The sequence below is a fragment of the Filicampus tigris genome, chromosome 18 (assembly GCF_054856515.1).
Source record: "Filicampus tigris isolate MCC_2025a chromosome 18, RoL_Ftig_1.0, whole genome shotgun sequence".
In the NCBI taxonomy this organism is placed as follows: domain Eukaryota; kingdom Metazoa; phylum Chordata; class Actinopteri; order Syngnathiformes; family Syngnathidae; genus Filicampus; species Filicampus tigris.
The window spans coordinates 5,711,638-5,736,393 of NC_141234.1; the positions used below are offsets into that span (position 1 = coordinate 5,711,638).

Sequence of the window (24,756 nt, forward strand, 5' to 3'; positions counted from 1 at the left end):
GTGCCTTGACTCAATAAAGTTTGGGAAACACCATTTTAATGTATGTAATTTTATTTCAGTCTGAAGTCACAAAAACAGCCCCAACCTGTGTTGTAACACTACAAATATAAAACATCTTTAATAATCACTAAATATATTGTTGTACATTTATTTACACGTGTGTGGTCCATAATTGGCTGCCAGTCTCAAGATGTCCATTACATAGACACTTTTTTCCTCCCCAAATACATTTAGTTGTCCGTCAATTGTACATCTTCAAGCCTTTCCTCCTCAAATCCTCCTTGGCTTCCTTGATCTGCGCCTGGAGCTCCTGGGCCGCATCCTGGCAGTCGTTAAAGGTGGCCACCCGGAAGCCCACCGTGGCCAGGGAGTAGCAACCGAACGACACCAGCAGGTACAGCGGCATGGGCCAGGCCACCTCCCGGTACGTGTGAGGGACGCTAAGGTCCAGCGGGTCGAACGCGACCAGCATCCAGGCGGCCAGAACCACCGAGACTCCGAACAGCCACTCCATAAATTTGGTCATGATGACACCAGCACACGAAGGCGACCTGAGAAAGAAAACGTCAAGTATGAATGGAAGTGTACGGTTAGCTTAGCTTTAGCATTGCGATGGAGCAAGAGGTATCAACTCCTAAACGGCGACCAATCCTAATCTTAACCACCGGGTTAGGACTAAATGAAAATGGAGTATAATTTTGTGTTCAAATTGTTCGCAATTATCTCGCAGTTTCTACAATAAGAATGCCATCATTCCGAAAATACGTACCTATTGCTTTTGACCAACTCAGTTTAGCGCATGTAAATGACGTCAGAAAACCGCGGGGTGTCCTGGGAAATGTAGTTGAGCAGCCTTGCTCGCCAAAATCACATCAGAAGCAATTTCTCTGAAGCTAAAACACAAACACAAGTGACACAATATAAACGTGGACACTTATAGTGGCAATCATTGAGCTGGACAACTCTGTCTCTCTGTCGCTCTCTCTCTGTCTCTCTGTCTCTGTATCTCTGTCGGTTTAGTTTGTTTTTAATATTATCCGTATATAGTGCGAAATGATAACAGAAGCGCAGTTTAAATAATAGACGGACTGACCGATAGGCAATTAAGTACCATTAGTATCTATCTCCCAGAGGAAAATAAATACTATTACAGTATTTAAAGAAAAACTTTCAACATTGAGATTCTTCTTGGGGCTTTAGCAACAAGCGTAGATAAAATTGTGAATTAGCCATGCACCCAACTTGTACTTACTTTTAAAAAAAAAGTCGAATGTTTTGTATTATTTTACTTAAACCCATTAACCTTTTAATTTAAGAAAAAACAGAAAACTAACAGTTTTATTTCCAGTCTCTCTTACTAATCTTCCCTCCAGTCCACTAGGTTGCGGTAATGTATCTAAAACGTATCTAAACGTATCTAAAAATTGCCCTCCTGCCAAGAAAGTTAAAAAACGACGAAGAAGAATGTTTTTCTACCTGGAGACACGCGCATCTATTTTATTCCTCACTTGCTTCTTCGAGAAGGATAATTTCCTCCATGCACACCGTAAGCCATTTTATGAATTTTTTTGGGCTATAAAAGTCACTTATTTGGTTAGCTGAACTCTCATGCTGTTTTTATTCCGTAAAGAATGACAACAGTATGCTTTAAGTAGTCTGCTAGCACGAAAACGCCAGGCACTGAATGAATTCAACTTAAAACATGAACTACTTTATTTTGTCACAGAAAATAGCTTGAGTAACGTTAAAAACCTTCAACTTAAAATAGACACAGCCTTTTTTTGTCATAGGAAATAGCTCAGCTGTCATTAGCACTTTAGCTTGTAGTGCTAAAACACTATCTTAATATACTATACAGAGATGGAAAATTCAGTTTCAGAAATTAAAAATCATGCCACAGTTGCTTCTACTCAACCGGCAGGTACACGAGCTCAATTGATTAGAAGCACCTCTGGCTCAAGCCAAACTGTGGCAGGGTTTTTACTTTCTGGACCTGGATTTCCCATCTCTGATATTATATACTGTAAACACATCTTTTAATGTTGCAGGTTGGAAGGAACGAAAAAATGTTGAAGGCTGAACATGGAGTTGAGCAGCAGTTCTTGAGAAAGTTGAACAGCCAACAGTAAACATAAGTGGTAAGGACTTATGCCACTCATTTTAAGTTTTATTTTATGTGAGCTGAAGTGACATGCTCATTCTCCTCACTGAAAGGTTGGTCAATCTGAGTTGGCTTAAAGGTAAGTAAACTTGTGTTTTGTCTTTATAATGTGTGTTTTTATTGTTCATAGCTGTGTTTTGTACAGGAATGTATTCTGTTGTCACTGCCAACAAAGACAAATGTTCATTGGAGCTGCTTTCAACACCCCCCCAAAAAAAAGAAGTCATTTTGCAAATGGGTTCATAATTAGGCCCTCGCTTAAAGTCATTACTAAACGCGACTGTCGATCTCTCTCTAGAGCAACAGTTCCATTAGGGGGGCCATCAGGATCAGTCAAATCAGATCTTGGTAGCGCATTCATGGGGTTAATGGTAGTCCAGTTGCTGGGGTCGGTGGCCCACACGCCCCTCTTGGGTGTAGTACATTTAAACACGGCAAATTTAGTTGGCCATCGAGATAAATGATCATCGCTCTGGAGGGAGCATGGTGGGTTCTTGTAAGGGTGCCGGCATCCCTACACTTAAGAGAGTGGCGCAGCTGTTTGTTTTCTTTTGCTTCGATCAGCATTTGTCTATTTGTGGAAACCTTTTCATGACTGAAGCAAGAGGGCTTGCTGTCTTTCATGATGCAATGCAATTGGTTAAACAAACTTGGCATTTTTGGGGTCTCCTGAAAAGTGACTAATTTTGAGGTACACTGTGTTTGCCCGATGGCAGCGATATGTATTTTAGACAGCAAAATTAAATAGTTTATTACAAATGGGTGTGACTGGAGTTAGTACTGTCGTAGTTATGTCTACTAGGCATACTATTTATTAAACACAGTTTGGATTTTATTCATTGTTTTTGAAATGGTATTAATGAAATTATTTAGAATTAGAATCGATTGGGAATATTTTTTCCAATGGAAGAAATGTCCAAGTTTCTTAATAATAGTTTCTTAAAAAATGATTATAGAATCAATCAAATGACATATTATTAATGTAAAATCAGTTTAATTGTAATGTGCTGATGTTGTGCGGGGGGGGGGGGGGGTCAGTCTGGGGTGAAATGTCGTTTTAATAAAACGTTTAAATGTATTTCTTTTTTAAATTGATTTTATTTTATTCTTTGATTGACTATTAAAATTCTAAAAATATTTTAACTATAACATAAATATGTATTTATTTTTAATTTTGTTACATTGTTAAATTTTAAATTATTTTGTTAAAAATTTCCAATTCAAGTCAACGTGTACCTGAAGGGAAATTCAGTTTTCATGAGTACCACTGGTGGTGCATTAGCTCACTCTAGTGGTATGCAAAAGAATGACTGAATTCAATGTTGAAATTGTGCATACATTATTTTTTTATTTTTTTTAACTGGAAACTGAGGCACTCAAACTGATTCTGAATTAAAAAGCCTTTATTTTAATATGGCCAGTATGAAAAAATGCCTGGTTTTCGTCAGGGCAAGCTTGCTGAAAGGCGTAGGCATTTTTTCCAACTGGCCATGTTGAAATAAAGGACTTTTAATTCAGAATCAATTTGAGTGCCTCCGTTTCCTGGGGCTTTTTTTGTTTGTTTTTTTAAGTCCTGCGTTGATCCCTCAACTGAAGAGCACCAAAAAGATATTTTTGAGAAAACTCAAAACATCCGAAAAGCACTCCTTTATGCTTTGATAACTTTTTTTTGTTTGTTTTTCTTCATTTAATCCCAGCACAGGACATTTTAGGTGCATTTCTCTTGTATTTAACTTAAGTGCATGTGCATTTAATAATGTATGGTGGTTTTTTTATGTTTAGATGTTTTTTATTCAGCCTATATGTGCAATGCATTTGAATAGCACCATTGTTAGTGCACTTTTTCAAGAAAGTCTTGGTCACAGTCTTTGGTTCTTCCATACATCATAAAATATTCCCATGTCCCCCCCCCCCCCCCCATTTTATCTATAGAACACTATATATAATTTGACTCCAGGTGGTGGAATCTCCCTGCACACCCTCCCAGTCATGCATGCACGCATCATATATGCTGCCTGTTGTGAGCAGCAGTGTGAAGCATGTGTGTGGGGGTGTGTGTGTGTGTCCCACATTGAGCAGAGTGGCATTGGCTTCTCCTGCCTGCACGCTGCCAGCTTGTTTTCCCGTTGAAGTGTTCCGGCTGCGAGCAAAAGCGAAAACGAGAGCTTTGGCAGACATAAACCACCCTGCAGGCGTTATGGAGACACTGTACATAAAGACATCCGGGGGGGGGGAAAGATGGAGGACCTTCTGGGAGAAAGCTCAGAGTTGAGAAAGAGGAGAGGACTACAGAGAGAAGGGGTGATGGGGTGAACTGGTGGGAGTTGCAGGTGCAGCTTCAATAAGCAGTGACCTTTTAATGGCGCGTTAAATCCAGCTGTTCCTCATGCAAACTTTATCTCAATCACCCGAACGACACCTTCAACCCCACCCTAGGGGCCGGCGCACCGCGAAGAGACTTTTACGGTTGACATGGGAGAAAAAGTAGAGGAAACGGGATAAGAAAAATAGCCCTCCAAAGTCAAACGAAATGTAGAGTTCATCCTTAATTTAGTAGAGGTTCCAAGTGTGACCCCTCTGCCCCCCCAAAAAAAAATTACTGGCTTGCCCCCTCTGTGAAATTTTTGGAATGTTCACTCCCTGAAGACTGTTTAACTTGGCAACATGAACACATGCTCTTCTGGTCCTATTCTATGCTCGAGCAGCAGCAGCAGCAGCGTTTTGGACCGGTTTATTTCAGGGATGAGTCATGATATGCCCGAGTCAGCTCTGCCTATAATCTTGATTGGGGGAAAAAAAAAAAATACGTATTAGAATTAATGATATCTTGTTTTGTTCGGTGCTCTAGCAGCACCATTTTTCATCAGCATACAGTAATTCAAAGAATGCCAGGGCATACGCCTGAGTCAGATCTGACTATTGGCTTTATTAAGCAATGAAGGTTTAGAATCCACAATCTTCCTTCTTCTTGTTCTAGTCACTACTCGAGTGGTAGCATTTTCAGACCGGCATCACATTTGGTTGCGTCAGGATATGCCTGAGCCAGCTCAGACTTTAAGCTTGATCCCAAAAAATAAAAATGCAGATTTGGCATCTGATCTCTTCTCCTAGTTCTGGTCAGCGCTCTAGTAGCGGCATTGTGAACCATTAGAACCGAGTCAGTTCTGACAATAAGTCATATAAAATAAAAAAAAAAAGGTTTAGTCAATGATTTCATCGTTTAGTTGTAGCAGCACTTTTGGATGCATTATGTTCCTCTTTTGAAAGTTCCACTGTAGTACAGACAGACCCCCCCCCTTCCCCACTCCACTCCATGCAGACAAAACACTTTGCTGACTCCGTCCAAGTGGCTACGTCAACATGAAAGGCGTCAAAAGTTCCAGACCAAATGTAAAACATCTCAACTAGAACGCAAGATGCAGGCAAGATAAGAAAAGAGTTTGCAGTCCAAAACAGGAAGCCTCCGTTTCCTGGCGAGTGTGTTTTCTGGAGGAGGAAAGTGTGACTAAAAAGTTCAACACTGGCTACATGGAGATTTCAGGTACAAGTCCAATGTGCAGGACAAAAAAAAAAAAAAAGAGAGAGAATGCATCATTTTGATTCATTTACTTTCATTTTAGGGGTTTAAAGCTGTTCAGTTCATTTTATAGTCTAGCAATAAAGCTACCAAGCAGGTGCTTTAGAATAAAATTACCTCAAATTATATTACATTTATAAAGTACACAGAATAATGCACATTACGCAAGCTTTTGGAGGTCAAACTTAAAACTTCCGTTCAAATTATTATTTTAGAATAAAAACACAAATGAAGCCAAAACATTTTTCATCACGTCGTCATCTTTTATATAGTGATTTCAATTTAAATCAAATTAAAATGCAAAATAGTTTTGGAATTCCCCGTGGCAACTTAACTGAATGCTTAGCTTACTGTTTATGTCTACCGATACTGTAAATGCACCTCGTCAAAGTTTGTGGATCGACTTGACAGCAAACAGGTGACATGGGTACGCCTCGGAATAGCCTCGTTGTTCTTCCAGCAAGTTTGTGTGAGAGCGTGCCTCTCGTTCCATTGAGAAAACTTTCACAAAGTCTCTTGCTTGGGGGGGGGGGGGCAAAGGTCAGAGTGAGGTCAAGTGTGAGTGAGCCTGAGCATGTGAGCGCCGCACTTGTCCGTCTTTCAAGACTTCAACAAACACAAACGCACAAACACCTGTTTCAGTTTTCTCCCCATGCAGGACTGCACCCCTCCCCACCCCGTAGCCCCCCCCCCCCCCCCCACTGCTGTCCTAATGAATCCCATCACAAGTCCTGCCTCCCCCTCCTCGCTTTTTGTTGACCTTTACGAGACGCCGTTCCGCATTATCTTCACGCCGGCCCTCGCGTAAGCGCACACGCCGGCATGGACGACAACGTGATCCGACGCTTGTCGGTGTAAAAGCTATCGACGAAGGGCGAGCTTGACGATGACCCCCCCACCCCCCCTCCCCCCACCCTTGTCCACCAACGTCCCTTCTTATCTGTCCTCAGTGCCCTCTCACATTAGCATTATTGACGGTGCAACCGATCGGTTAAAATTAGTTACCTTCGGGACATTCTGGAAACGTGGGCGGTACTGATTATGCGCGGATTCGTGCGGGTCAGAGCGGCAACAACTGGTCTAGACCAGATAGAAGTGACCTCGAACGAACCAACTGGAAACGCAAGAACGGGCATTGAGAGTTTGAGGTGAATAATATGGAATATACTCCCGCATTGATTCATGTGTTGACGCTGCAAACATGAGTGGCTTTGGAGAGAGTGCAGCCAAGGGAAATTTGGACTTTATGATCCCTTCTCTTAGTTCAGTCAGCGCATCGTGGCCGATGCTGCTTTGACCGCCTTGCACTTTATGCCCAAATTGCAAAAAGGTCAAGGATTCAAGGATTACGGCTTTGCGCCTGGCGCCTGGTAAACCCCTCAAAAGCTGATTGGGACCTCGGCAGACAGTCTGCCGTTGGCCGTAATGAATCACGTTGATTAGACCGCTGCTCTGTCTGCTCTTTCTCTGGACAGTGGCCAGATAGTACCAGCCCCCCCCCACCCCCTCAAGTCTCTTAACTCTACTTGACCCTCGCTGAAACACAACCACCCTGCCGCCTGCCTCCAGGCACCTGCCGACCTTTCACTCCTTCACATGCCCAGCATCTGGAAGGGGAAGAAGGACGGACGGCGACGAAGACGCCGGGGTTCGCGCGAAATAATGATTGACGTGGTAGACATGAAGTTGTTATCGGTGATGCCGTTACTAAGTAACAAATAACACAAAAATAGCTGCAATTTTGAGTAACTTGAACTCTAATGCATTACTGTGTCTAATATAGTAGTCTAATTAAAGTTACCGTTCAAATACGCTACGGTCTGTCCGGGATTTTTTTTCCCACATGCATCCCGCCTTTTTCATGGAAACGTATATTAAATGTTTATAAGCATTTTTTTTTTTTTTTAAAAGATTTTTTGTAGTAGTTAAAAAAAAATGATTACACATCACCCACCTCCCTAACGTGTTTCAATGGCCGTCACTTATATGCACATTATCACTATTGCGAACAATGGGGGTCAACTGTAAACTTAATTCGCAAATAATAGAATGCAGTATAAAAATGTTGGATGAAAAATCTGACTATTAGAAACAACATTCCAATATTACACCATAACTTCATCCTATGAAACCACCCCCCTCCCACCCTTAAGCATACGTACTGACCACGGTGGCTATGATGTATGCACAGCTGGTCCGGACAGAGCCGCCCAGGAAGCGTGTGCTTTACGGATCCCCTGTTGACATTCCCATCCAACAGGGCCTTTTTTTTTTTTTTTCTTCTCCACTTTTCACACACCTGGAATTTGAACCCAACCGGCCGACTCAGCAGGTTTCCATTGGAATTATCAATGGAAAAAGCACATACGTCGTCCTCTCACCTGCTCACGTCGTCGGTCGCAAATCATCATTAAGCTCCGCTCTTATGGAAACAATAACATGCCAGATGTCATGTTATCCTAGCTTTAAAGTAACACCCGCACTCCTAAAGCCTCCAAAAGACTTTCAACTTCTAGGTAAAATTAATTCTGCGGATAAGGCCGGCATGTCGACATTCCTGCACGTTAAACCAATATTTTCACATTCCGTTTAAGGTACCGACAGAAAAGTCACAACAAGAAACCCGACGCGGTGCGCTCTTTTAGTTTAGCTTAGTGTCAACTGCTAAGCCTCCTAAAGATAAAACAGGAAAAGTAAAATACATGTTGTCCCATATGACTGCAACTTATTTTTGTAGGGGTTACACCAATGCCATTATAATTATTAGATACCACGTAATCCAATGCGAGTTTGCTGTAAAATCACATTTCTGAGCCAAATTATCTTCTGATGCCAAAAAATCTTATTTCACAAAATATAACTGCGGTAGTACCAAAATAATATTGTTGATTAAAAACAAATGACAAAATGAAAAATGTAAAAAAAATAAAATAAAAAATGTAAAAAGATTCGACACACAAAATACATAAATAGAAATAAGATAAAACATTAAAGTAAAATACAAACGTTAAGAAAAAAAAAGAAAACAAAAAAACCCCTGAAAAATATTATTATATTATAGGAGAAATACAAAAAATATTACAAATATTAAATCTAGTTTCTGGTGAAAAATGGCGAATCTTCTGATGCCAAGACAATACGTGTATTAAAATATAACGTAATCTACGTGAAAGTGTTTACTGTAAATATCACCAAAAATTACAAATATTTATATTTGCACATATTAGATACACAGTATTCAAACAAAACATACAAAAAGATTTGACAAAGGCACTAAATATTTTTAATTAAATGTATGAATGGAAATATTAAAATTATTTGTAGAATATTATAATTAAAGAGAAATTACCGTTTCTTCTAATGTTTAAAGAAATACACATTAAAGTATATCAACAAAAAATCACCCCCAAAAAATTGGGCATGAATGCAATTCCTTTTCACACACAATGTTACAGCATTTTAACCGACTGGCTTTTTCCGGCTGTACATCGTTTCTTACCGGCGATGCGATCAAACCAGGAAGTTGATGTTTTATTGATGTAATTCCTCTCTGGCGGCTTCTGGAAAGTGTTTCAGCGTCCGGAAGAATAATTTCACAAGGAGGCGTTATTGAATTTAATAGCGCGATTGGATTCCCTAGGCGAATGAGCGGTTAAATGTGGAGCTGGTGAGGGGCGGTGTGGTTGACTATCACCTGTCCAATTTGATTTGAACGCGCCAGACGGTGAATAATTCATCGGCTTCTTCCGAATGAAAAGTTCATTGCAGGCAAGTTGAAGACAAACACAAGTTGAGATGGACGATTTGCAAAAGGTTTTTGGGGTCAGGGTTTTAAACCTGGTTTTGCTGTTAATAGCATTGTAGAGGTACTGTAAATGTATTCATTGGGAAGTTTGCTGACCTAACGCTGAAAAATAAAAGTGCTCGTATACTAAAATGACTATTAGCCAACAAAGTAAAAAAATATGCCGAAAAGAGTTATTCGGTACGAAAGAGAGCGTACCGATTGTGGGAAAATCCCAGCGAGTAACAGGTTGCGCAAATAAATCAACACGTGCTTTGGCACCACCTCGTTGGAGACGCTCGCTCTGGCGAATTTCGGGCGTATGCCTTTTCCAGATGGCTGCCCTGTGCACGCCGTCGCTCAGTGGACGGCTTTTAGCTTCGGCGCGGTGACCTGCGCCCATTCCCCCTCGGCTCACCCCTCCCGCCTTTGAAATCCGGTAAATGATGATCACGCAGATTATGAGTGGGTAAAACCGTCCAGGTCTTAAAGTGAATGGCCATGCGTAATTCTGGAGGGTTGGGATTACGCGGACCCCTGCTTGCGCTGTTGTGGCTGCATACCTCCAGTCAGACTAAACGCAATCTGTTGCAGATTTGCTGGGAAGGAAGGAGGTGCGGTTCTGTTGCGAGGGTTCTCGACAGGACGCTTCTCGCGCGTCTCAGGGGGTGATTTACGGAGATGAAAAGTTGAAGTCGGCCATTCATCAGTCGTGCCTTGGACCGCATCCCTTAATTCCCCCGTAAATCTTCATTTCGTCTTCGTAGTTGAAGACCTTTTTGGACAGTTGGGCGCTTTCAACTTTGTGGGAGCAGTTGGGTTTGAGGATGCAAAGGAAATTTGAGCCACTGAGAACTTGAATGGGCTCACCATTTTTGATATTTTGTTTGGTTTGGAATTGGCCTTAATCTGTTTCCGCTTAAAAAAATGTTTGTCATATGTTTTTTAATTAAAAAAAAAAATAGTATCCATGATATAGTACTTCATTGAATACATACTGAACTATCCTAAATAAGTAAACAAATCAAACTGTTTTTTACCAAAAAAAATTTTATTCAATTTGATGGACATTGTGCTGCTCCTCGCAACTTGGCCATTTTGAGTGGACTGCACTTTTTTTTTTTTTTTATTGTCCATGAAATTGAAGTAACACTGTCCATGGAGAAAAAAGGATCAAAAATATATGCCTGTGAGTAATGTGTCTATTTGCTACTCCACTAATTGTGTTCAAAAGCCCATTGCTCAAAGGGTTATAATATTGCCACACCGGTGGTATTAGTAGTAAATATTAGGGGAAAAGCGTGCAGAAATATTATGACAGGGATATGAAAAAATACCAAATCACTCAACCATCAATGCACAGATTTTAGAAGATAATACAGGAATAGTAGACAACAAATCTATGAAATTTAATGATGATGGGAAATGGGAAAAGTGCTCAAAAAATGAAGTCAAACAAAGTTCTAATATTTAGGTGTTTCAGTACCAGTTCCAGACAGTAATTGCATTTTTTTAATCAACTGAAAAACATCAAACCTAATGTCAAGGCTTTACCCCCAATCCCCTGTTTTGACTTTCCCTTAATTTAACACACATGTAAGTTTTTTTTCCCCATATTGAAGCCCATAACCAGTAAACCCTCACCAGGGATTTACATTACATTTACATAAGGAATGCTAAACACCTACACATGTAATACCTCCATCAAAAGCAGATGGTCCGCAGCCCGTGTGGCGCATGTTTGGCTTGGCACACACAAGCGAGTGAGATTCCACAAGTGTTATTATTTTTATTATTTGGAACATGGACATGTTTTTTAGGGAAAAAAAAGTTCATTGTTTTCAACAACAGTATGCCAACAGATGGCGCCCTGCCCACACAGGGTCTTAAATTTCGAACTTGTATTTTATTTATTTTGTCAATGAACATCTCCTTATTCTGCTTACAGTAATAAACATGTATAATTTTTAATGGCCAAATTCCCTGCCTAGATTCTTCTCACTGGTTTAAAAATAAATAAATAAATAAGGGCACCATGAGCAAAAGCAATTAGAATTATTTCATATTAAATATGCATGAAGGTGGGTGATCCGTACAAGCTTTCCAATCCCACATTTCTGAGCAGCATACTGCCAAATCTGTAACAATTTATTAAAGCGTTGTTTGTCCAACAAATTGGTTCCATCTGTTAAGACTTGATAGTTGCAGTGAGGATGAAGACCATGGAGCATGTTGCTTTGCTGCCCTCTAGTGAGGCGTTCAAACACACCCTTAAAGCAGACATATTGTGAAAAATGTGTTTTTTTCATGTTTCATAAATAGTTGGGTTCCTGAACTGCCTACCCAAGTGTGAAATTAAACAACCTAGTCAATCTGATAAATATTTATCTGCCTCTTTCTAAACATCCGAGCCTTTCTGCGCTTCTGCCCTCGCTATGATGTCAGAGTGGGAGAGAACTAAACATCATAACCAGGGCCGTATTCGGTTTATTTATAATGACTTAGCAGCTAGCCTGACTCAAGTTATCGAGTAAAAGAACCACTTTGACATGGCGAAAGTTAAGCAGACCTGCAGTGTTAGCACAGTTTAGCATTTGCTAACAGTATATTTTAATGTTATAATGACATTCATCATGATAACATTCAGTTAAGTTGTCTGCGTGGGGATGGCTGATTTTTCTTTTTCTTTTTTTGGGGGGGCGATGTCATATATAACTAGGATATAAGTACAATATTATAGAGCGCTACTTTCCTTGATTAAACAGAAAACATTGCACATTTTTACTATTTTGGGGAGGCTCAGTTGTATGTGGAGGCTCCCCTGTATATTTCTAAATGTCTCTTTTCAACTAGAAATGACGACAACATTTTTTTTTTCATTCTGTGTTTACTTCTTGTGTTTAAAGGATGCTCGCTAGCATTACAATCAAGCGAGGTAAAAAAATAAATAAATTAAAAAAAAAACGTGGCAAAATTTTTTTGTCACTGATGGCCAACTGCCCGGGACATATTATTAGGCGCACGTAGACACACACACACATCCATGTGGAGAGGAGTGTAAATACACACATACAGACATGTGGCTCATCGTGTGTTCAAATTGCAGAATGCACAAACACAAGCGTCGAAACTAGTAATTAGCTGTGTGCCAGAGGTGTAATCGCAGCTTCTAATGACAGTCTATCACTTCGTTGTTCCTCCCTACCACTAATTGAACACATTAAAACAAGAACTTGGCATCAGAGCGCTGTTATAGATGTCACAAGTCCACGTTTGGTTACGAAAAGCACACAAAGTTGACACTTAAGGGCATGAAATGGTCGGTATGGCACGGTAACAGCATTAGCTTTATAAATAAATATGCAAGCATCAAATGTACAGTGCCTAACGCATCTATTAGACATGTTTTTGACGTACTCATAATGAGCCTAAAATGGCTGTTTAAAACCAAAATGAGATCCTTCTGGTATCTTTTCAGGCATGGATTCTTGCAACTTTTTTTATGGATCTGAGCATGATAGACACGAATACCAAATTTCATGTTGCTAAGTGAAACTGGCTTCAGGGGCTGAATTTTCATAAAGTAATTAGAATTTCTCGCTCGATTGCAACGACTCAAACTTTGCCGCCATGCGCCGCCCACAGACAGATTAAAATTCTAATCATTTGTAATTTAGCGTCACCTTGTCTATGACATATGGTTACAGTTTGGGAGCAATCGGACATATCTAGGATTAGGAAGATAATTTGTTTTATGAAAGACACTGCCAATGTCAAAAATGACTCTAAAATGGCTGACTTCCTGTGTGTTTTTCAAAGAGTTGAATTATTAGAATTTCTTGTTTTATGACCAAAAATAGCCGCTTCAAACCAAGGTGGAAGACTTCTTGTCTCTTTACGGGCATGGCTTCTTTAGACTTGTTTTGTGGGACTGCTCATGTTAGGCCTGTCTACCAAATTTCATACACCTAACGATGATGCTGTTAATTTACGCCCTAACTCTGACATTGGGTGGTGGTCGAATACATTTGTTAACCACTATATGAAATTACAACCGTGTCGGGTATAGCGAAAATGCCGAAAGTGATCATTCTTGCAAATAAAATCATAAGAAACATAATTACATTGCATATTTGTTGCCGTAGAAATGCTCTAAAGGCAAAAGACTTGACATTCTAAATTGTATTCAGTTGTTATTTAAATTGGAGCCGCCTCTTGGTTGGATGGTCACCCTCCTCACGGGGGTCTGGTCAGCCCCCCGATTGGCCACCAGCTCCTGGAGCTGCAGGGCCCCCCCTCCAATGAAGCAGAAGGCCGGGCACACCGGGCCCGAGCAGTCCACATGACCCTCCCACAGTGGGCGCAGGGAGTGGGCGTCGTAGAAGGCCACGCGGCCCTTCTCAAAGTCGAGGGACACGCCAAGCCGGGGGGGCAGCGGATAGGTCAGGCCCGCTGGGGGCGACGGGCCGTTGCCGTTGGGGTCCGAGCGTTGACTGTTGTGGTTGTGGTGGTGGTGGTGGTGGTGATGGTAGGTGTGCTGGGGCAGGTAGAGCTTCCCCATGCCCATGGTGAGGAAACAGAACGGCGGGGCCGAGTCCACGCCGTCCTCCGCCCCGCTGTCGTGACCGCTGTCTGGGTCGTACCTGCAGGGGGAGTCGATCGCAGTCACGATTACCAAACATCATTACAATCGTTTGCAGGATTAGCCATCAGTAAAACTTGACCTATTGTCAATTTTTTACTCAATGTTTTTAAAATCGGTACATTTATCAACAAATGTGATGTTTTGCTTGGTATCATTTCAATTTTTGGTACCTTCCATGACGAGCGGCTACTCACCGGGGACTGGCCATGTCTTCTGGTAGATGAAACCACTCCTGCAACTTGGACTCAAGACCAACACCGACCTGAGAAGGAGAATTTCAAAAATCGGATTCGTTGATCCATTTTGGCATCGTCAACTTTATTTAATCTGTTTGGCATTTGTCCAAGTTACATTGGCGATTTTCTGCAAGCATTATCTCGTACCTTGACGAGGTAGGAGCCGGGCTCCACGGAGCACGCCCAGTAATGTCTCCCTTGCGTGATGGCCACATCTCCCACCAAGAGGTCCGACGTCAGGTGACAGGAAGTGAGCGCGTGGTCGGCGGCCTGCAGCAAGGACAGGCCGGGGACGCTGCGGGCCGCTCTCTGCTCCTTGCTGACCACCAGTCGGTCAGCGTGGAGACCCCAGCGAGAGTCCAGGTAGAAATTCAGCACTGCAATGGGGTCAATGACAAGAAGTCAGGAGCTGGAGGAGGGCAGGAAAAGGGATGATGGGAAGAATTGGGAGTGGTACTCAAGTAGACTTGAGGTAAAGGATAGTAGTCCTGTGGTACCTTGAAGTTCAAGTTTATTTTGGTAGGTTTCTACTTCCTGTTTCTGTTCAATTACTATTGGTTTGGTCGCATATTTTGGTTTGAAGTAGCCATTAGGGTGTCCAAGTGTGACAATCCCGTGGAGGCTTATCCACAAAAATGTCACTAGAGTCACCAATCAACATGAAATTTGGTGTCTGTCATGACAGGGCAGACTAAAAAGTATCAAGGGCCCATGGTCTTTATTGAACAGAAAGTTGGATGTTTTGGTTGGAAGCAGCCATTTTGGGCCAATTCCATGGCTTGACCAAGACTGAATTAGAGTATCCCAAGACTCAAACTTCAAGGTACATCTGTTGATACACTGGAAGGATGTCGATCTTTACGCTGACCACTCGGGGAGAAGAATACTGACGGTATCACATGACAGCAATACATTTAAAAATAAATAAAGAGGAAATACAATTGACAGAGGGATTGTCTGCAGTAGCAGGAAGGGGACAAACAACAGCCTGCAGGGAGTCGCTCAAGCGGACCCCTGATCTTAGAAAAGCGCCGGATCGGAATCCGATATGATTGTTAAGCCTCTAGTCCTAACAATCTGCAACCGTCGTCACCGCAGTGACGCTTCTCATTAGGGTGCCAAAGATGGAAAAAAGTGGCAGATGTGTGAAATGACCAGAAAGAGATAGCAAGGAGGGGGTCATCGTATGACACGGGGTCCCTGAGGTATGAATTCTTACGTTCTGCAGGTGGCGTGTAGGTGAGTTGGCAGCATGGGAGGAGCTCTGAACAGGATGACAAGCTGTGAAATGGAAATAACACGAGAGAAAGAGATGAGGACGTACAGGAAGTGACGAGTGGATGGAAAAAGAAAATGTGATAAGCAAAAAAGAGAGAGAATGAATTACAAACTGTTCGCCACAAGTAGAAAAGCATGCGCGTACACGACAGCAACATATTCCGCCAGATTATTAGACATTTTTAGTCAATAAATACAAAATTCCGTTTGTTTTAAACTACGCCCCCTCTTTAGAATCCCGCATGAAGCATTACATGGAAATGTATTGTACTTCAAAGTTCAACACAACTGAACTGTACTTTGGAAATGTACATCATGCACAGTTTGATTTAATTCAGTGATTCTTTGGTGTACCACCAGAGGGAGCCCAGTTATCATTAGTGGTACAAGGGCCGCACTTTGAGAATCACTATACTATCGATAAAAATGTTTCTCATTACAATAGCTCAAAGTACAACAATATAATTTATTTCCACCTCTAAAATTGCTCACAAAATGAAAATGGAAAAAAGGTATTGCAAGACTCTAAAAATGGCTGAAATATTTGAGGACGGTTGTGGGGGTAAAATATTTAAAGCAAAGATATATATTTTTTAGATGCTATAATATAAAGAAAACAGGGGTTGTAATGTGGGGAATTTTTTTTATGTCTGAATCAATCATCTTTTTTCTAAATACAGTAAAATCTTGCTAAAATTAAACATTTTATGGATTAAATGCATTTTTTTAACTTTTGTTTAAAAAAACAAATGTATAAAATTCAAATTGCACTTTTAATATCACTTTTTTACAATGTAATTCTTTTAATTCATGTTTGAAATGAAATTTTAATAAATACATTTGAACCAAAGTGTAAATTAAAAAATGTTGAATTAAAATGCATTTTCAGTTTTAAAATGCCTTCTTCTTCCCAAGACTTGCAATCACATTTAAATATAAATATTCTACAATTTTTAAAAAGTCGTTTTACTCAATTTTGTAATAAAATTTTGTCAACCACAATGTAAGTTTAAAATGTACAAATATGACTAGAGTCGTACTCAATTGCCCTTCGTTTCCGGATTTTCTAATCAGAATAAGTTAAGACATATTTTGGTAAATTATCGCTTGTGAACTTTTCCAACAAATTGGTCCCATTGTCGCCCTCACCTGGTGCCGGAGGGGTGTGCAGGTACACTTCCTCACTGTACTCGCCGTAGCCTGCTTTGTTGCAGCCCCTCACCCGCAGGACGTACACGCTGTCCATCTCCAGTCTGTCGATGACGGCGCTCGTTCCGCTCACCTCGTCCAGGCGCTGCCAGCCCCAGCGGGCGGCAGCCAGACCCCCCCTATTGCCACCCCGGGACGCGCCGCCCGGAACCACGCCCCTGCGTCGGTACTCAACGGAGTAGTGCCAGGCGGGCGCCGAGTCCGGGGGCAGGCGCCAGCTCAGGTAGAGCTGATCGTAGGCCAGGGAGTGCTGGGTGTCGAGGACTGGGGCCAAAGGAGCTGTTGCGATCAAAGGGGGGAAAAAAACACCATGTTGAAAATGTATGTAGTTCATGAAAAACGAATATTGATTTAAATTAACGCATCGTTTTGTCTTTTGTCTTGTCCACACCTCTGATGAAATTCAGCTCTGTAAGCAGTTTGAGTTCTTTGGAGACATCCAGTTGGAAATGTCTGAAGGACGGATCGGCAGCCAGAGCAAAATGCTGAAGGTTCTCAATCGCCTTGCTGAACCTAGAACGGATATTGGACTAATCTTTAAACAAAGCTGCCATGCTACACCCACACGCGGCAACAAAAACTCAAATGTTGCACTAAATAGTGTCACACATTTATAGAATACCTGCTTCCAATTTGGTAGTAATCGGACATAATCTTGTGGCCAAAATTTGTTTTTATAAGATCCCCCGAAAATGATTTCAAGCCAAATTTGGAATGTCTTATTGTGAATGGCTTCTTGAGACTTTTTTTGTGTTATCCTGAGAAACATGTCCACCAAATTTCATGTTGCTGAGTGTAACTGGCTTTAGAAGCTGAATTTCTTTTAAAAACATTCCAGACCCTAAAATATCTGTTGCAACTCAAAATGGAACAGTTCATTTGTCTTGTCGGGCATGGTTACTTTCCTCGCTCATTATATCCCTTTATTGTGGCCCTAGAGTCCCAAACATAATCCAATAAAAAAAACAAACCAAAGGCAGAAACAGTACCAGGAGAATAGTCATTTTGTTTCCCTTCCAAGTCTCTTTCAAAGCGCACCTGTTATGCGTCTGGCGAGCGGCCTGCACAAAACACGGTTGGTCTGTCTCCTTCAGCAGTTCCTGGGTGAACGCGACGAGGCCGGCGTGCTCCATCAAGCTCCGCCGCTCCGCCACTTGAGCGGCCAGCGCCTCGCCGCGCTTGTGCCGGGCCGCCTCCAGCGCCTGGGTGAGCGAGGCGTGGCGCTCGGCCAACGCCGCCGTCAGGTCCCTGATGCTCTGGGCCAGCTGCTCGCGAGCCGACACGCTGTTCACCTGCGTGATTTATTTAGAATTTGTCATGCGGTACTTTTTCGGCAGACAGAAACAACTAAGAAGACATTGTTGTCGGCGGTGGTGAGGCCATCATCGGAGGACTGCTGCTCACTTGGTGCAGCTGTCGTTGTGCCTATTGTTTCTAGTCCCTGTCAATCTACTCTGTCACTCTGTTGCCAGATTTTGCTTCCAGGCTTTGCCCATACACAATGATGAAAACTTAAATGGTTTGCAATATGTCTAGTAGTCACGGTTCAAATTTGGTATTAACAGGACAAAAACTCTGGCATGAATTCACCCCTGAAATTGGTCAAAAATGACCCTTAAAATGACTGCTTCAAACCAAAATGGCAGACTTCCAGTATTTGTATATGGCTTCTTAAGACTTTTTTGTGCGGCATCTCATGATAGACAATTTTATGCTGCTAAAGGAATTTCCCTTCAGGAGCTGGATTTAGAAATACATTTTAAAAAATCCCTATGAGTTTGCCTTTTATTAAAAAAAAAGTTACCCAAAATAGGGACATTTCAATTCAAGATGGATGACTTCATGTCCCTTTTCAGACATGGCTTCTTAAAGCTATTTTTGTGTGTTTACTCCTGATAGACATTGCTTTTAAATTTCATGCTGCTAAAGGAAATTGGCATCAGGTTCTTAATTTTTTTTTTTTTTTTTTTTAAATCCCTAGGACGAATTCATTTTTGAAGGACCCATAAACTACTCTAAAATGGCCACTTCAAATCAAAATGGCTGATACTTTTTGTGCATCTCCTCATGATAGACATTGGTATTAAATTTAACACTGTTAAGTAAAACTTGCTTTCGGGGCTGAATTTCCAGTGGTGCTACTGAGGCGTTTCTGAGGCATCAGTGATGCTCAATGATTGACATATCTCTTGTCCAGTGATGCATATGCTGTAGTGTCAGTGGAACGCTTTTTAAACGTCCCGTACGTGGAATTTATTATTAAAGCCTTACACTGCTGCATTATTTTTTCCACATGGTTTCCAGTGTGTGCGCTTTGTTAATCACCTCAGTCTGAGTGATGGCGCTTTCCAGCTGTGTAATCTGAGCCAGGACCGTGTCCTGATTGGACAGAATGTAGTTCATCTCCTTTGTAATCTTCTCCTATTTTCCCCCCAGACAAAAACAACGGCACAATCAAGAAATGAGACAATGGCAGAGTTTTGTGTCAAACTGTTTTGATTGGGTGAATAAGATATCTGCGAATATGCAAAGATTGCTGTACTTTGAGGGCTTGGTAAGCTTGGGCCACAGGCAGGATCTTGTGTCCCGTGTGCAAGCGACGTAATTTGCAGAGCGGACAAAGCAGCCGCTGACAGGACCTGCAGTAGAACTGCAGTTTCTCCTGGTCGTGCTCGGTGCAAGTCAAAACCTGCCGAGGGAGATGAGTTCAGAAACGTGACAACGCAAGACACCTGGGATAATACAGTGGGTGGCATCTTGCCTTTGGTCGAAAGTTGAGCGTGGGCAGGATGTGCTCATGCTGCGCCCGTGGAGTCCCCCACGGGTGGTAGAGCTTGAAGCACTCGTTGCAGAAGTTGGCCCTGCAGTCGCCGCAGCCCTTGGTGGCTTCCAGGGCCTGCGGGGGCTTGCAGAATTGGCACATGATGGCCACGCTGCCTAGGCTCACTGTGTGCCGGTACCTGCCGGCGCAGGAGGCGGGGCGGGGAGGGGCGATAGAGAAAACGACCACGGAGTTTAGTTTGGTTAGCTTGACAGGATTACCCGAAAGCGGTTTTAATCTTCACATCCTTGTGACCACTGCACAAATATCTGTCACGTTGCACGTCTTTGCTGCCAAGGATATGTGGCATCTGTTCAGCTGATGTTCACGCCGTACTTTGTCCGCTTTCTCTCGGGATCATTTGGCTCATCAGACCCACCAGATACCGATATGTTATGTATCACGGTAGACAGTTTTCCTGCCTGGCATCGGTGAAGCGGACGTTCACAGTGGGGACCAAGTGACCAGATCCGTGAGATACCAAATAGGGGGGGGGGGGTTTACTGCAGAGCGTAGCCGCATCTCGACAGCCGACGTTTTTAGTTTGTGTGTAGTGGACCAACCTCTCCACGATGCGCTCTAAGGTGAGGTTCCGCAAGCAGTCGGTGAGGCCTTTTTCGCCAAGCTCCACGTCGCGGCCGCAGGGCACGCAGGGGAACATCATAGACAGGGGCGGGGCCTCCTTGCGCCGCCGGCCCGGGTACCCTGGCGAGCGGGGCATGGACGGCGAAGGCGGGTGGGGACCTCGAAAAAACGCAAAGAGATGCGAGATATAGACTGACTGGTGACAGAGATGCAATGCAAGAGCCTCTGTTCTAACCGAAGCCGTACCTCGAATGAAAAAAAACAAATTAATACTCACCAGTGTCATGAGTACCTGATACCTTAAAATAAGGCTGGTATCGGTACTCACCCATTCCTAGTTTTATAAACGTAAAGTATCATTTCGGTTAGTGTTCGTTTTGTTGAAGTCAAGCCAAACATTTGATTTTTTTTTTTTTTTTTCCAAGAATATGTTCTATGCAGGCTAACTAGTTGAAACAAGGCATTCTGATTAATATTGCATTTGTGCAATACGAGCTGAGCAGCAACACGTTTTGCAATGTTAGTTATTTTGTTAGTTTTCGTTAACTATAATAACCTTGGTCCCTCACCTGCTCGAAGCACTCTGTCAATGGGCCGCTGTTCGGCTTTGGGCGTGGGCCTGCGCAGTTGTCGGGGGGAGCGCATGTTGGGCGTGGAGGCCGGGGAGTTGGGCTCGGCGGGGAGCTCCGGAGGCGGGTACCCGCTGGCCACCAGGAGCTCACAGGCGCACATGAGGCACACGCTGTGGAGGCACGGCAGCACCACGGGCTGCTTGACGATGTCCTTGCACACGGGGCAGTGTAGCTCCTGCTCCAGGCTCTTCATGTTGGACTGAAGGAAGCAAATCGATTGAGCTGACAATGTTTGAGCTGTCAAAGTATGCCTGCTTAAAGTCCCCAGTGGTTGGAATATCATATATCCCACCAGATCTTTTTTTTTTTAACACCTGCTGTAAAGTTGTCATTTTGATACATTATATATACGTGTGTGTGTGTATATATATAATTTATTTATATGAATGTGTGTGTGTATCTGGGCTGAATAAAGGTTTCTACTGTATGCAGTATGCTCAAGGACAAGTAAATGGTGGAAAAGGGCAAACAAGATGGTAGTAGAAGGCCTCACTTGACACAAAACCTCCCCATGTGCATGACGGCAAGTGACATCACGACCTGACATGCTGGAACGCTTAATGCAGCACTTCATGCTGCACATTTCTACCAGTAAAACAGCACAATAGACGTCCAGCAAGCATCTGGATGCCTAATATAGATGCATATGCATATCCATTATAAACCTACAGGCTGCTCCTAGTAATAAAACCAGCCTGCATCATCATAGCCTTATTTGTCCCTGCGCTTCCGTCTCCAATGTCATCCCCTCTTTTTTGCTCGCTTTCTCTTCTGCCAGAATTCCATTAATCTTAGCAACTTGTGTCGCGTCGTAACCGTAAGAAGCTGCTGCTGCTTCTTCTTTAGCGAGTCCTTACCTTCACCTGCAGGAACCTTGGCGCCATGACAGTTTACAGGCACGCACGCACGTCCGACGCAACGGCTTCACCGAGGGGAGGGGTGAAGGAGGTGGCTGCTAGGAGGATGGAGGGGGAGGGGCGAGCAAATACCTATTTATATGAATATATTTACTAATATAGATGCGTAACGCGCGTGGTGACTTATGTGTGGATAGGTCTTGTACGATTGTGATTAAAAGCCCTCCTTAACTGTTCGGTTGACGTAGCAGCCAGCTCTGCCGTCTCCATGGCAACGAGCATCCCTCAGAGACCGTACATTCTTGATCCGCACTGGCTGCAGTGATTTTGCTTTTAAAATGTATTTATATCACGTATTAGGAATGTTTGCACATGATCAGAATGAAAATCAGTATTTTGATAAATGAAAATAAAAAATCATAAATATATCATGTATAATCCCAATAGAGGTATGTGTGATGGCGATGCAATCGACTGTTCTCTAACCAAATGTATACCCTCCATGATACTTTCTTTTTTTTTTTAATTTAGACACCAAATGAATGGACTGAGCAGGCCTACTGCTTAGAAACAGATATCAAAATGGCGTGCATCAGCTAAAAATAGCATACAAATACACGTTCATTACAAATACAGTGTGTTGACGTATCTATTTACTCACACTAATGCGGACCAGAGCGTCCATGGTCGACGTGGCTCCTTTCAAATCCATCACGTCCATATTTTAGCAGCTTGTTGACAACATCTGCACATAAAGCTGCCGGTCAGCTGCCATAGTGCACGGACGGACGAACACGCACGCGCACACACATGCACAGAATAAATGCGATTGTTCTGCTTTCCAGATGACGTTAACGTTCAGGAAATTGTTTTTCCCCCAAAATATGCTACATATTTCCTCTTCAATTTAATTAATGGGCTTTGGTCTGGAAGTAAAGCTCCTTCCACGGTAAGGCACGCCCACTGAATGTAAGACCCAATCGCTTTAAAGAATGATGCATTTAAAATCGTTCTTTTTAAAAAAAATTTAAATTTTACTATCACCACTGTAATTCACAATCTATACACCGGTATATATTTTTTGTAAATCTTTTTTAATGTGGAAATTGTTATTTAGTTGTTGCTGTTGCGTCTATTAACCACCTGGGGGCGCTAAAGTCCGCCATTTCCACCTCCAGGAACTGACTGTATTTTTCCCCAACAAAGCAAATGCTACGAGTGCAGTTTTGTTTAAAGTGTGATTGATTTCACTAGTTTATACGACATATACATGGATTTTCGTGTTGAGTGTGTGTTGTCGACACGAATTTTAATCCATTTTGCTGACTTGGTGAATCGATTGCTGAGCCAATAGTCTGTATGGACATTGCTGAATCACTCTGGTTGCGTTATAATGAGTTCAGTGCGAGACATCAACATCCTACCACTCCCTCTGACCGGTGGTGTAAAGTTTATAGTTCCGCACCAAAACGAACCGGTCACGGTGGATGTCTGCTTGTGGGTTTGCTCACTTTTGACGCACACGTAGCGCAGTAAGGCGGAGTCCGCCTATAAAAGACAGAGCTGCACTTTGTGCCAACTTCTGAGCACTGCATACTCGTCGTGAGCTGACTCCCAAGCTTTTTGCACGGTAGGAATTTTTACATTTGAGCATGTTAATCATTAACCTTTCATTGTATAGCATGCATTTATAAATTGTCTTAAATGTTGTGTAAAGTGCCTTTTTGCGTTATCTTGAATGTTATGTGTGTTATTATGAATGTACATTAAAGTAGGGCGGACATAAATCAATCTCATGTTTGCAATATAGAATTAGAAACTTTAAAAAACAAGTACTATGTCGTTTTTTTTTTTTTTACTGTAGCAAGCCTAGGTATGCCACACAATCGATAGATACTACTAGGTGTGGCCTACCAAGGGGATTTTACTGCATGAAAGTCATTTTATTATTATTGAGCCAGTGCTCCACTGTTTTAAATGAATCTCCTACACAGGGGTAAAAGTAGCGGGGTTTTTGTTCACTCAAATACTGTAAGTTGCAGACAGTTGAGTCATCTGTGGGCAGGCCTTCTTTTGCTTAACCCTTCAATGGGACACATCCCATAATTCTTCATTGCTGTGTGTCACCACATTACAACATGGAAAATTACAGCTGAAGAGTATTTCAAAAGTCTGTAGACCAATATTAAAATGCCAGCTTTGTGCCAGTTAAAGAGACATTTATCATATTATGTAAAACCACTTGAACTAAATTCATGTATTGCACAGTGATTGACTGAATCGAAATGTTTCTCCTCAGTGCAACTCCAACCTGAGCAAGCAAACATGCCTTCAGAACTGGAGACGGCCATGGAGTCCCTCATCTTAGTGTTCCACCGCTACGCCTCGCGAGACGGCAAGAACGGCACCCTCAACCGGCGGGAGCTCCGGGAATTGATGGAGAATGAGCTGTCCAACTTTTTACGGGTACGCTGTCAATGCATTGCTCATTTTGTAGTACTATGTTCCTAAAATGAATGTTTGTCATTTGTATTAAAAACCTGCGATACAGTATTGCATTAGTGGAAACACTATTGCATTAGTGGAAAGGCTCATATAGCGGGGAAACACTGTTCCTGAGTTGAATATTTGCATTTTCAGTCCCAGAAGGACCCAGCTGCTGTGGACAAGATCATGAAGGACCTGGACACCAATGGGGACGGCCAGGTGGACTTTGAGGAGTTTGTGTCTCTGGTGGTGGGACTGTCCATTGCATGCGAGCAGTGCTTTCAGTTGCGCATGAAGAATGCAGCCAAGAAATGAAGAGAAGGTTTCCAGAAGAGAATATCATTCCGCAAACCATTTCAATTCTTTTTTTTTTTCTGTCTCATGTCCATTAAAATGTCTCAAAGGATTTAAAACCCATCCGTCGAGTCGTGTTGTTTTTAATGAGACCACAGTGCACATTTACTCAGGAACCACATATCGTGAT

General features: G+C 42.3%; 3 protein-coding genes across 8 annotated transcripts; 1 reads left to right on the forward strand and 2 right to left on the reverse strand.

Moving 5' to 3' along the window:
- Nucleotides 1-33: 33 nt before the first annotated feature.
- On the reverse strand, nucleotides 34-905 carry dpm3 (dolichyl-phosphate mannosyltransferase subunit 3, regulatory). The gene is made up of 2 exons (XM_086013658.1): nucleotides 770-905; nucleotides 34-551 (listed from the first exon to the last, which is right to left on the reverse strand). Exon 2 carries the CDS (start codon nucleotides 524-526, stop codon nucleotides 242-244), a length of 285 nt encoding a protein of 94 aa, XP_085869784.1. The 5' UTR covers nucleotides 527-551; nucleotides 770-905; the 3' UTR covers nucleotides 34-241.
- On the forward strand, nucleotides 360-24,689 carry LOC147132167 (protein S100-A1-like). Of its 5 annotated transcripts, none has more exons than XM_086013654.1 (5): nucleotides 360-570; nucleotides 2,049-2,138; nucleotides 2,215-2,240; nucleotides 24,085-24,251; nucleotides 24,426-24,689. In XM_086013654.1, the coding sequence occupies exons 4-5, from the start codon at nucleotides 24,111-24,113 to the stop codon at nucleotides 24,585-24,587; spliced, it is 303 nt and encodes a 100-aa protein (XP_085869780.1). In that variant the 5' UTR covers nucleotides 360-570; nucleotides 2,049-2,138; nucleotides 2,215-2,240; nucleotides 24,085-24,110; the 3' UTR covers nucleotides 24,588-24,689. The 5 variants fall into 5 exon arrangements, with proteins under 5 accessions (XP_085869780.1, XP_085869782.1, XP_085869779.1 ...); XM_086013653.1 differs by lacking the exon at nucleotides 360-570 and adding an exon at nucleotides 1,463-1,546; XM_086013656.1 differs by lacking the exon at nucleotides 2,215-2,240.
- On the reverse strand, nucleotides 12,381-22,735 carry trim46b (tripartite motif containing 46b). Of its 2 annotated transcripts, none has more exons than XM_086013648.1 (12): nucleotides 22,447-22,735; nucleotides 20,866-21,127; nucleotides 20,275-20,455; nucleotides 19,652-19,850; nucleotides 19,433-19,579; nucleotides 19,216-19,311; nucleotides 17,929-18,182; nucleotides 17,282-17,403; nucleotides 16,831-17,169; nucleotides 14,551-14,780; nucleotides 14,362-14,429; nucleotides 12,381-14,165 (listed from the first exon to the last, which is right to left on the reverse strand). In XM_086013648.1, exons 1-12 carry the CDS (start codon nucleotides 22,504-22,506, stop codon nucleotides 13,709-13,711), a joined length of 2,415 nt encoding a protein of 804 aa, XP_085869774.1. In that variant the 5' UTR covers nucleotides 22,507-22,735; the 3' UTR covers nucleotides 12,381-13,708. The 2 variants fall into 2 exon arrangements, with proteins under 2 accessions (XP_085869774.1, XP_085869775.1); XM_086013649.1 differs by having other exon boundaries at nucleotides 21,786-22,735.
- Nucleotides 24,690-24,756: the final 67 nt, after the last annotated feature.

Bases quoted from the DNA above. Each gene is read 5' to 3' on its own strand.
- LOC147132167 (XM_086013654.1), top strand. From the start codon at position 24,111: ATGCCTTCAGAACTGGAGACGGCCATGGAGTCCCTCATCTTAGTGTTC. The intron at 24,252-24,425 runs GTACGCTGTCAA...TTGCATTTTCAG, and splicing joins AGCTGTCCAACTTTTTACGG to TCCCAGAAGGACCCAGCTGC.
- trim46b (XM_086013648.1), bottom strand. From the start codon at position 22,506: ATGGACGTGATGGATTTGAAAGGAGCCACGTCGACCATGGACGCTCTG. The intron at 19,851-20,274 runs GTTGGTCCACTA...CTGCGCCGGCAG, and splicing joins TTAGAGCGCATCGTGGAGAG to GTACCGGCACACAGTGAGCC. The intron at 14,430-14,550 runs GTACGAGATAAT...TCTCCTTCTCAG, and splicing joins CCGGCTCCTACCTCGTCAAG to GTCGGTGTTGGTCTTGAGTC.
- dpm3 (XM_086013658.1), bottom strand. From the start codon at position 526: ATGACCAAATTTATGGAGTGGCTGTTCGGAGTCTCGGTGGTTCTGGCC.